This window comes from Hibiscus syriacus, unplaced genomic scaffold (genome assembly GCF_006381635.1).
Source record: "Hibiscus syriacus cultivar Baekdansim isolate YM2019G1 unplaced genomic scaffold, ASM638163v2 tig00110332_pilon, whole genome shotgun sequence".
NCBI classification, from domain to species: Eukaryota; Viridiplantae; Streptophyta; class Magnoliopsida; order Malvales; family Malvaceae; genus Hibiscus; species Hibiscus syriacus.
Window position 1 is genome coordinate 2,022,837 of NW_024062688.1, and position 11,311 is coordinate 2,034,147.

At 31.2% G+C, this 11,311-nt stretch overlaps 3 protein-coding genes and 1 non-coding gene across 5 annotated transcripts; 1 reads left to right on the forward strand and 3 right to left on the reverse strand.

Moving 5' to 3' along the window:
* Window positions 1-347: 347 nt before the first annotated feature.
* LOC120119232 (arp2/3 complex-activating protein rickA-like) lies at window positions 348-854 on the forward strand. The gene has a single exon (XM_039139079.1). The coding sequence runs from the start codon at window positions 348-350 to the stop codon at window positions 852-854; it is 507 nt and encodes a 168-aa protein (XP_038995010.1).
* A 3,495-nt stretch (window positions 855-4,349) lies between these two features.
* On the reverse strand, window positions 4,350-6,286 carry LOC120119840. 2 transcript variants are annotated; one of them, XM_039139638.1, is made up of 3 exons: window positions 6,026-6,286; window positions 5,462-5,706; window positions 4,350-4,825 (listed from the first exon to the last, which is right to left on the reverse strand). In XM_039139638.1, exons 1-3 carry the CDS (start codon window positions 6,182-6,184, stop codon window positions 4,438-4,440), a joined length of 792 nt encoding a protein of 263 aa, XP_038995569.1. In that variant the 5' UTR covers window positions 6,185-6,286; the 3' UTR covers window positions 4,350-4,437. The 2 variants fall into 2 exon arrangements, with proteins under 2 accessions (XP_038995569.1, XP_038995570.1); XM_039139639.1 differs by having other exon boundaries at window positions 4,674-4,811.
* A 2,204-nt stretch (window positions 6,287-8,490) lies between these two features.
* On the reverse strand, window positions 8,491-8,586 carry LOC120120160. Its single transcript, XR_005515880.1, has one exon. It is a non-coding gene; the product is annotated as a small nucleolar RNA snoR128 (small nucleolar RNA).
* Window positions 8,587-9,570: 984 nt separating this feature from the next.
* LOC120119234 (protein BOBBER 2-like) lies at window positions 9,571-10,065 on the reverse strand. The gene is made up of 2 exons (XM_039139081.1): window positions 9,750-10,065; window positions 9,571-9,596 (listed from the first exon to the last, which is right to left on the reverse strand). Exons 1-2 carry the CDS (start codon window positions 10,063-10,065, stop codon window positions 9,571-9,573), a joined length of 342 nt encoding a protein of 113 aa, XP_038995012.1.
* Window positions 10,066-11,311: the final 1,246 nt, after the last annotated feature.

Below are 11,311 nucleotides of genomic sequence, written 5' to 3' on the forward strand. Positions count from 1 at the left end.
AATGACCAATTGTGAGTATAAATGAAACTTAAGTGACCATTCTTATTGTTTACGAAAGTAAAAACGTGTCGGTGTCATTTCTTAGAACTTGTAGCTGCCCTTTTTCATGTACATTTTTATTTTAACGCTAAACATTTTCTCCTTTATTTCTTTTAAATTTAATAATTTGCCTTTAGTCCATCTTATAAAGTTTGCTTTCCGTTAACTTCAAACTTCAATCAAGGCTAGGCACTCACTTCCTTTCAATTCACTCACTCCCTGCCTTTCTCTTTCTCAAGAAAACTCAGTTGATCAACAATACCAGGGAATTAAATCTGTTATTTTCTTGTTAATTTTTCCCGGAGAAAATGGAAAGTTTTCTGACAATTACCGTTATTTCGACATTGTTGATGATCTTACTAAGTTTAGAAGTAGTTAGTTCAGAAGAATCCGGTTCCAATGAAGTCAAATGCACGCCTTGCCAACAAGAAGTCCCATCGCCGCCTTCGCCGTCCCCACCACCTCCGGCTGCATCACCGCCTCCACCTGCTTCTAGTTCTAACAACTGCCCACCGCCACCGTCTCCACCCAGCTCTAGTGGAGGCGGTAGCTACTATTACTCTCCACCGCCACCATCTCAATCCGGGGGTGGTAACAACTACTACGCTCCGCCGCCTCCGGGTGGCGTCATTGGTGGCATGTACTACCCTCCACCGACGTACAAAAACTACCCAACACCGCCGCCGCCGAACCCCATGGTTCCTTACTATCCGTTTTATTACCACACTCCGCCTCCTTCGGGGTCTGAAAGATCGTTAGCTAGCGCGCTCTCAACTCTTGTTTCCTTGTTTGGTTTCTTCCTTTGTGTCCTTTGACATTTAGAAAAAAGAAAAGAGAAAATAATGTGGCAGATTAGCAGATCTGGGGAAAATTTTCTACGGCATGAGAGTACGAAGATGGGCAAAGACATGGAGAAATCTCTCTCTTTTTTTTCTCGGAACTTTTTTTTATTTTCTTGTTGTAGAATGAACTGTGTAGTTTGTTTTGTGATCAATTTCGTTTCATTAAATATTTAATGTTAATTGGAAGCTAATAAGAAAATTAGACAATAATTGAGCTTTCTAATATTTATTTGTGTTGATGAATTATGATTTTTATCATTTAATTACGTGCTTAGGTTAATTGAATTGGGTTTAATAGTTGATTAAATAGTTATTTTTGTATTTATTTTTTGTAATATTTTGATTTCCAACGTTTATTTTAATGTAAAAAGATTTTTATATAGATAGAACCTAACAAATAATTAATGTTTTAAAATAAAGATTTTTTAATCCAAAATTAAACGTCATGATTAAAATACTCTTGAAAATAAAAAATAAAACTGAAATAATTATTTAATTAAATGTTTGAGATTTTTTTACATTAAAATGAAATACTAAAAATTAAAATCTTAAAAAAATAAGAGTCAAAATAGTGTTTTAGATTAATTTTAAAATCATGTCTTTACATCTACACAACTTTTAGTACATTTAAAGGGAAAAAGAGAGGAGAAAATGAATTATTTTACTTAAGTATATAAATGGGTTATTTCGCTGCATGTTTAAAAACTCTTGTTAAATTGTTTTTTTTTTCATTATGTGGGATTATAACGTCTTTGGTTGAAAAATAAAAAGCAAGAGCCATTGCCCTAAACATGTCAACCCGGTCCTAATAAATAAAGAATGCATGGAAGCTGCTCAGACCAATTCGCTTTTGCAGCCGAAATGATAATAACGAAGGGATTCTGACACAAGCCTATGTGGCCACCTCATTTTTATGAGGCACCACCAAGCCCTACTCTTTGGGACATATGATCCCAAAACCTGCATTGCGGTTTTCATTGGAACTTTCTCTTTGCTTTCACAATTGCATTTTATGAATGTGGAGTAAAGGTGGGTCGTCCTTTATATTAAAGGTTCCCTTGCCCTTAATTTTTTTGCAAAATAAATGAGTCAGGTCCAATTCATCTTAGCTGGTTGAACGCCAAGTAATATGTTGATCAATGCTGGGGACCACCCAACTAGGCCCAAGGTATACCACCAACTCTAAAGACAATTTGTGTCTATGTTTACACTAACTAGTGTAAACACTAGGAAAGATCATTTCCAAATTATTCCATTTGGAAATTTTAGATATCTAAATTATATTTTTAAAGTAGCTGTTTAATGTTTTTAATATTATTTTTAATGTTTATATCGTAACAAATATTATTAGAAAATATTATTATTTGACACGTGCGTTTATATATATTTAGAAATTTTATTTAAAAAACTTAAAATTAGCATTATTTTAAAAAAAATTAAATTTCTTTAAAATCACTAAAATCCCCTCAAATCTTAAAATTCTTAATTTTAAATTTTATTTCTGCGATCATTATCAATTATCTTGACTGTCACCTCTAATAACGAACAATTATCTATCTATCACTGTTTATTAATTGACCGATCGTCATCTTTGTTGATACCTCAATTCTCTAAACACTTAGGTGGTATTTGTTTTCACTGTGCAAGCTCTTCAAACCACTTATGTCTGCGTCGCACAGACACGCGCATACATTTGGCTTCGCATACTGTTTGTTTTTTAGAAGACAGAAGCTCTTCAAACGTCTACGCGAGCTCTTCTTGGTGCAGACTTGGTTTTATGTCTTCAAAGGTCTTCAAATATCTTCAAGAACAATTATAAAATATAGTTATTTATTAAAATAATTTTAAATAATTTAATAAGGTTATTTATTTTAAAATAATTTATTATAAAATAATTTATTTTAATTATTTTAAAAATAATTTATTATAAAATAATTTATTTTAAAATAATTTATTATAAAATATGGATTGGTTTATTTTAAAATAATTTATTTTAAATAATTTATTAGTATGGATTGATTTATTTTAAAATATGGATTGATTTATTTTAAATAATTTATTAGTATGGATTGATTTATTTTAAAATATGGATTGATTTATTATTGTAGTTGTATGGATTGATTTATTTTAAATAATTTATTAGTATGAATTGATTTATTTTAAAATATGGATTGATTTATTTTAAATAATTTAGTATGGATTGATTTATTTTAAATAATTTATTTGTATGGATTGATTTATTTTAAAATATGGATTGATTTATTATTGTAGTTGTATGGATTGATTTATTTTTAATAATTTATTAGTATGGATTGATTTATTTTAAATAATTTATTTGTATGGATTGATTTATTTTAAATAATTTATTAGTATGGATTGATTTATTTTAAAATATGGATTGATTTATTTTAAATAATTTATTAGTATGGATTGATTTATTTTAAATAATTTATTTGTATAGATTGATTTATTTTAAAATATGGATTGATTTATTATTGTAGTTGTATGGATTGATTTATTTTAAATAATTTATTAGTATGGATTGATTTATTTTAAAATATGGATTGATTTATTTTAAATAATTTATTATTATAGTTGTATGGATTATTTAAATTTCAGTATTGTAAAACTAAAATTATTTAAATCTCAGTATTGCAAAATTCTTTTAAGTTTAAAAAATCAGTTTATTTATATTTCAGTTCATTTTAGTTGTCTGCAGACGTTAAAAAACAAACAGTCTTCTTCTTGCAGACTGCAGACTTTTGGTCCACCTCTTCTACTGCAGATGCCTGCTGATGTGATCCGCAGACTTTTTACCTCTGCAAAAACAAACATCACCTTAAACTCCTAAATTCATAATCCTAAATGAGGGGATTTAACGCTGTTCATAACACGGGGAGGGGGCTTTTATAGTAGTGACGAAGATTGCCATTGAAACGGGAAGAGGGAATTAGGGTACAAAATTAGTTTTCTTAAGATAATACTTTTATTTTTTTAAATAAAATATTTTAAAATGATGAAATGTTGATGCTCCGGCACAAAGACCGGGTATTGTTAAACCGCAATATGAAAAGAAAAGGAAAAAGAAAATAGATATGAAAAACAAATATAGAATATTATGTTTTTACTAATTGTAGAAAACAACCTACAATAATAGATATTATTTTAGCCATTACAATAGGAGGCTTATATAAACAATTAAATCTTGATAACAAGCTAACTAAGTGTAACTACCTAATAGCAAAATAACAAATATTAACTAATTCTATTAACATTCTAATATAAAATAAAAATATGACTGGTCAAATAACAATTTTTTTAACCGTCGTGACAGATATAATACTTTAAAAAAATTAACATAAAAAATGTCAAACATTTACTTTGAACTAAAAATATTTTATATACCTAAAATCAAATAGGTATATAATTTGAAATTTTATTTTATCATATTATATCGTATGAGAATTTATCATTTACAAAATTCAGATAAAAATTCTTTTTTTTTCTCAGTATATCCAAAGGAAGAGTAGTTAGAGCTTGTGCCTTCAGCTTTGCTCTAAACACCACTAAATTGCTTTTCAAAATCCCCTGAAAATGAAAAAGGTGACGGTTGATTTGACAATTCGGTGATCACCGGATCCTCTCTGGCCATGGTTGTCAACCGATGAGACGGCGAGCCAGGCGGTGATGCATACAGGACGGAGGTTTGAAGAACCTGTTGGCGAACATGGTGGTGGTGTTGGAACATTTTTTGGGCATGTAGTGCTGTTAAGTACAATCCCGCCACCAAGAAAACAGTAATCAATGTGAAGACACCAGCAGCGCAAAACAAGCCTTTTCCGAGGATGAGACACCCATCTCTTGGCTTCCACCACTTATTCAAATGTCCCGATTCCACACTTACCCCAATCAACAACAATATCTCCCCAACTGCAAAGCAAACCCTGTAAACATAATTCATTTGCTTTCCCTTTCCTTGTTTGTTTAAACAATTATGACCTTTGTAGAAAAGGGTTTTCAAAATTCATAAGACTTGTTTTAATAGTATTAGAGATTTCCCCCCCTAGAAATATATTCTAAACAATAAACATATAGTACTATATTATAATCTCAACATTATTTGGAAAAAAGGAAAATTACATGTTTAATATTTAAATTATCACTTTTCTTCTAGTTTAGTACTTAAATTATTTTTTTAAAACTATACTAATTATTTAGTTTAGGTTTCAATTTAATACACCGTTGTTAAAAACTTAACATAGAATTCACATTACAAAACATGTTGAATATCTAGAAAGGAAAAACAATTTCACGTCATCACTACAGCTAAATTTTTAATGACAAGATACTGAATTGAAACCTAAATTATACGTAACACATAATTTTGAAAAAAAAAATTAAATACTGAAATGGAACAACAATAATAACTTAAGTACTAAATGTGTAATTTACCGAAAAATCATAAGCATGGTAGAAAAAAACATCCTTCCAAAAGGCTCATAAATAACAAGAGTTGGAAATTGAAAATTGAATGTCCATTAAGATTGTCTTAAAATAGTTTTATGTTTCAAGAGTCTTACCAAGTGGTGACAAACGCAGCCTGCCATGTGAGAGTCTTGAAACGAGCAGAATCAAGGTCCCAAGAAACCATTCCTGCCGATGGAGGCGGCGATTGACTCACCGCAATCAACATGTACACATGCTCCACCAACATCACAGCCGCGTGTCCAACAAACGCAACGCCCGAGCACAACAACGGCGTCTTGCCGCTGCCACTGTAAACGCATTGGTATTTCATGTCTTCCCCATCATCCACCCGCTTCTCCTGCCCAAATAATATTGTATCAATGATACAAAACGAACTGAATCATGAAAATAAAGAAAAACACCATAGAAAAGTATCAATAGAAAATATACCGGAAAATGCTTAAATATAAGAACATTTAAAAATTTAGAAATTTTAGGAGATAAGATCCGCGATCATAATAACATCTGTTATATAGTGGTAGCATGTCGTCCAATATTATTATTGTATGATCACAAACCTGAAATCACCATAATAACACTTGTGTATGCAATTAGATAAATACAAGACAACTGAAAATATGATTTCAATTATTATTTAAATTTGTAGCTGGAAGTACCTGGGAACGAGTGGCTTCGGCTATGAGACAAAGGACGAAGCAAAAGAGGCCACAGATGACGGTAAAGACAACGAAAAGAACGCTAGTCTTGCTGCTCAATTCAGTGGTTTTACGGCTGGGTGCGAGATCAGCATGCGTGACGGCTACTGGTTTAGGCATTTTCTGGCAAGTCTAAAACAACAAAGACTCCATGGAGATTAAATGGTTTGGGTCACCAAAAGGAATTGCTTGGAGCAAAGGTTGCTTCTTTAAAGTTTTCCAGAGAAGGAAGATTGGCAGTTCCACAATAAGTATTAGTTTAAAGATAAGAGGCCAGAATTGCTTGGTCATGGTAGACACGTGTAATACGTTTAGTCCTCATGGTTTCCCACCATTTTGTCTCGAAGTGCATTTTCTGGTGCTTTCTTTTTATTCCCTTTGGCTCAAATACCATTTTAAAAGCTCATGCAAATGTGAAAACTCTGACTCTACATTCATAGTATACCGAATTTTCTTTTTTGTCTCGCCTACCATTTCAATGAAACTAAACAGATTTGAGCTTTATTACTCAAATATACCATTTTTAAATCATAAGGGCGCGTTTGGTTCACGGAATGTAAGATTACCTGTGGGAATAAAAGATTACCTGTGGGAATAAAAGATTACCAGGGAATATGATTACTAGAAATGTTACATTATTGTGTTTGGTTGGTTTGGCAGGAATGTAATATTACAATGTTTGGTTGGTTTGACAGGAATGTAATATTACAATATTTGGTTGAAGGAATAAAAGATTACTGGAATGTATATTTTACCAAATTATCCTTGTTCTATATTTTTTAACAAGTGAAATTCTAAATACTTAAATAAAAATTATTTATATAAAAATTCATCGATAATATATTTAAATAAAAATTCATCGATGATATATTATTTTATTATCTAAATATATCATGTATTATTTTAATTTTAATTAATATTAAATTTTACATAATTTATCTAAAAATATATTAAAATTTTACTTCAACATTTAATTAAATGTTCAATATTAGGGATTTTTAATTTGACTATGATATTAAATCGACCATGACGATGATTCTGTTGGGTAATATTTTCCACACAAAATAGCTATGACCATTAAAAATAAGTTTTTCATTCTTGTTGTCGAGGATTTATTAGATGAATTATTAGGGGTTAAATATTTTTTACTATTACCAGATCTGAATCAAGGAAGATGATATACAAAAAAACTACTTTTAAAACTCACCACACCCATTTTGAATTCAAAGTCATGCTAATTGGTCTTACGAATACCCAACCATATTTCAATCTCTAATGAATGAGCTTTTTGGACCATATTTGAGAAGGTTTGTTTTGGTTTTCTTTGATGATATATTAATTTACTCTGACAATTGGGACTTACATTTACAACACTTAGAAATAGTATTACAATTACTACAAACTAACTGATAATTTGTCAAAAAGAGAAAATATTTTTTTGAACACGAAACGGTTAAATGTATGGGACACATTATTTTTGTCCAAGGAGTTGCAACGGATCCTAGAAAACACTGTCCGAATACCAGCCAAACACTATCTAAATCCATCCTTTTTATCTTTGCTATTTTAACTAGTCATGGTTCTACTAGAGAAAGTATCAACTTCACTTCCCTTTCCATTTTCATGTATCAAGCTGAAACACTGTCCGAATCCAGCAATTTAGGCAACTGAATTTTACGATTACAATTGTTAGCCAAAAGGAATATGAATGTTTTATTCATAGTCCAAAGAAACTCGAGAATTCGGATTTAAAACACCAATTGAATCAATACACCAAGAGCATATACTAGCCACAAAGCAAACAAGGTACCACTTCCATATAATATGATTGAATATGCATCTTCATTGTCAAGCTGAGGTGTTTAGTATTCCAATCATCAGAATTGATTCAGAAACCATTAGAAATGGAAAGTACTTGTAAGAAAAGAAGCAAACTATAAAAAAAACTCTCAAAGTATGATGAATTGAATGTGAGTAAACTTACAACACCGTTTAAAATTGAATTCTTTTTAAATTAACTATAGAAACAGGGATAAAGAGGGACAAACAAAACAATATGATCGGCCAAAATTACGAGGAAAGCTATTTATAAGAATTGAAGAAAGAAGAAAATGAATTGGAACTAATCATCACAGCAACCAAATTGCAAATTCATTAAAGAAATTAACTAATACATAATGAACAAAATCTAAGCAAGGCAAAGAACAGAAAAGAAGTGGTTCTAACCTTCACTAAGGTGAAAACACAAAATATCATTTCGGGGAAAAAGATATGTACAAAGGGAATATGACCCTCTAAGGATCTTAATATATAAAAATCTTTTAAAAAAATGAAAACATACACATATCCCAAACTCACAACTGAGTCCAAAATCCAAACAACAATGAGTGAGACAGATGGTGAAAAACTATGATTAAGTTACTATGTTGCTCAGGTAACCGCTCAGGATCGATAAAATGGTCGAAAGTTTCATCAAGCATTCAACAAATGCCTTCATTGATTCCAAAACCTCATCATTGCAAACTAATTTGATAGCAAAAAGGGAGCATAAAATCAAACAAAAGTTCATTCTCAGTCAAGTAAAGAACCTATGATGCTTTTTTTTTTTTTCAATCCATTCTAATAGATCAAATCAACAGGTGCACATCTTTGTAGCCAATTATGGATTTGAAAAGCATAACCACTTGTAATAATCATACCATACACCAACCATTAGCCCCAATTGTGAGAATAGACATCTAAACCAGTTAACAGAATAAGAATTTGGGGGGAGAAAAACACCATGCAATTCAACATATACGAAGCAATTGTGAAATCTAGCACGTCTAGAACATCCATACTAGAAGAATATGAGAATTCAATTTGTGCACGATTGATCCAAGTTAACATCTATTCTGACCTCCCTCAATTTCTAAACATTGTTGCTAACTAAAATCCTTCACTACCATATTTCTAAGAAAATGCCTAGAAGTTTCAGGTAAATACAAGTTCAGGGAGCATCAAATCCAACTTACACCAAGACTATCATTAAGCTTTTGCAAACAAACTTCCCCGTTTCAACTAAGTCCAAAACATGCCAGGACAAAAAGCTACCCAAAATGTTTCCATGTCTTCTTTTCAGAACAAAATAAACATTCAAAAGCCCTCACACCAGGGACACCAATTAACTTACTTTTTTAGTGAATTCCGTGAAAGACAACATGAAAAAAATTGCTATACAACAGGATAGAGGACCAGAACTACATTAAAGAGGTGTATTTGAGCTTGAGTCAAATTCATAGACAGCACATAACTAAAGCTTAATTATGTTATTCAACTCTTGAAATTTGCTCGAGCTTGCTTAATATAAGGTTCCTTTCCATATCCGAAAAACAATAGCCTCTGCTCAAGTTTTAGTACAGTAAAAAGAAGCAAAGCATGGTCTTATTTTTTAGTTTCATTCCAAACAAGCAAACAGTGCTATAAAAAAAATTAAACCCTAAAAAGCCTAGTAAGTAATTACTATGTTAATCATTTAAATCCTTTTCGTCATCTAAAGTTCAAAACAAAAAGAATCAAACAATGAGCAATGTAGACCTCATATTACTATATTTTTAAAGAGACCCAAATTTCCACAAGTTAGCCTTGCATACAAAAAATTTAGAATAATAATAAGAAAAATTAAAAGAAATTAAGAAATTCGAACCTTTCAAACCAGAGCTACTCTCTTCTTCCTTTTTATCAACCTTCATTGGCTCCCTCTTCACTTCCTCCTTGACCTCCTCTTTTTTAATTTCCTCCTTTATCTTCACATTCAGATCCACCTCTTCAGCCTTCTTGTTCTTCTTCGCACTCTCACAATAGCCACAATTCCTTATCGACGTATCTTTCCGAAGAAAATCACTTTCTTTGGCTAGAAAATCGAAGACTTTGTCCAAAAACCCAACTGGATCGGATGGATCCAAGCTCGCGTTAAACGGAACCGCTTTCAGTGGCGGCGATGAAGAAGTCGAGAGTTTCATTCCGGAATCGTGTTAAACGAAGGGAGAAGGCTATTTTAGACCGGGGGACGGGAATAATGAAATACCTAAGGGAGACGAGGAAAGATATTCCCGACAAAACAGTAAAAAAAGTTATTGTTGGTATTATTTTTTAACTGGTACTTGATAATGAGTCTCTATCCAAACGTAGGTATATTCATCTAGGAAAAAAATATTCCTCCCATTCTATCCATGTTCACATTAAAATCACTTTAAAAAAGTTTCTACTTGATATATTCAAAGAAAATAGAAGTAGACGATTTCCTGTAAAAAAAAAATCTTCCCACGATTGTGTTTATTGAATTTATGATTTAAATCTAAAAAATTGTAAATACTAGCGTAGTCTTTATATTTGGATTCATGGGATTTCACCCCCCCCCCCGCTAAAATTGGAAGAGTAACTAGCAATAACATCAAACATGGTTTCTTTGCAAACCTACTAATTATTTAACTTAAATATATCCTGATGCATCAGCATTCAAATTCTAAACCATAAAACCGATAAAAATCAGGTTTCCAATCATCATATCGCGACCCAAGCATAATGGAGAACCAATATGAGAAATTGGAGATAATGTGACAAAGCATTTCAATAGCAATAGCCTCTTTTAGCCACATATTGTGGTCAGTTAGTAGGTTTTGGAAGCAGTAGGCAGGAAGGAGATATATATATTTCATTTGCTTTTAAGAGTTCATGGTTGTGGATGGTAGTAACATTAAAATCCCCTCACTTGACAATGCACTTGTATGCTCAATAACAACAACCCGATGATTTACGATTCCTTCCCATCTTTTCAGCTGTACATATCCCACCTCGGTGGCAAGTAACCAACCCCATCTTTTCCTCGAGTTCGATGGCATCTTTTCATCAGATAGTTTCACTCTTGGGCCCATATGCCGTTTGTAAGCCCATTATTTCATTGGGTCTAGTTTAAGGTGTTACAAAAGATAAAAAAATATTATGAAAATTTTAATTATCATTTTAGATGAGGTTTTTTATTTTTTTTAAATTGATTTAGTACCAATTCAATAAGCGATTTTATAGTAAACTAAATATTATTACACTCACAATATATATGAAATAAAACTTTTTGTATAAAAAATATACTTATAAAATATACATATGCCACATGGATGATAACTTAGTTATTATAAAATATGTTTTTTTATTTTTTAAAATATAAGAACTAAGTTAATCTTGAATATTGAAATGCTTTAATATATCTCA

Coding starts and splice junctions, on each gene's coding strand:
- LOC120119234 (XM_039139081.1), bottom strand. CDS start 10,065: ATGAAACTCTCGACTTCTTCATCGCCGCCACTGAAAGCGGTTCCGTTT. Junction 9,597..9,749: donor GAGTAGCTCTGGTTTGAAAG/GTTCGAATTTCT, acceptor TTTGAACTTTAG/ATGACGAAAAGGATTTAAAT.
- LOC120119232 (XM_039139079.1), top strand. CDS start 348: ATGGAAAGTTTTCTGACAATTACCGTTATTTCGACATTGTTGATGATC.
- LOC120119840 (XM_039139638.1), bottom strand. CDS start 6,184: ATGCCTAAACCAGTAGCCGTCACGCATGCTGATCTCGCACCCAGCCGT. Junction 5,707..6,025: donor CCGAAGCCACTCGTTCCCAG/GTACTTCCAGCT, acceptor TTATTTGGGCAG/GAGAAGCGGGTGGATGATGG. Junction 4,826..5,461: donor GCTGCGTTTGTCACCACTTG/GTAAGACTCTTG, acceptor TTATGTTTACAG/GGTTTGCTTTGCAGTTGGGG.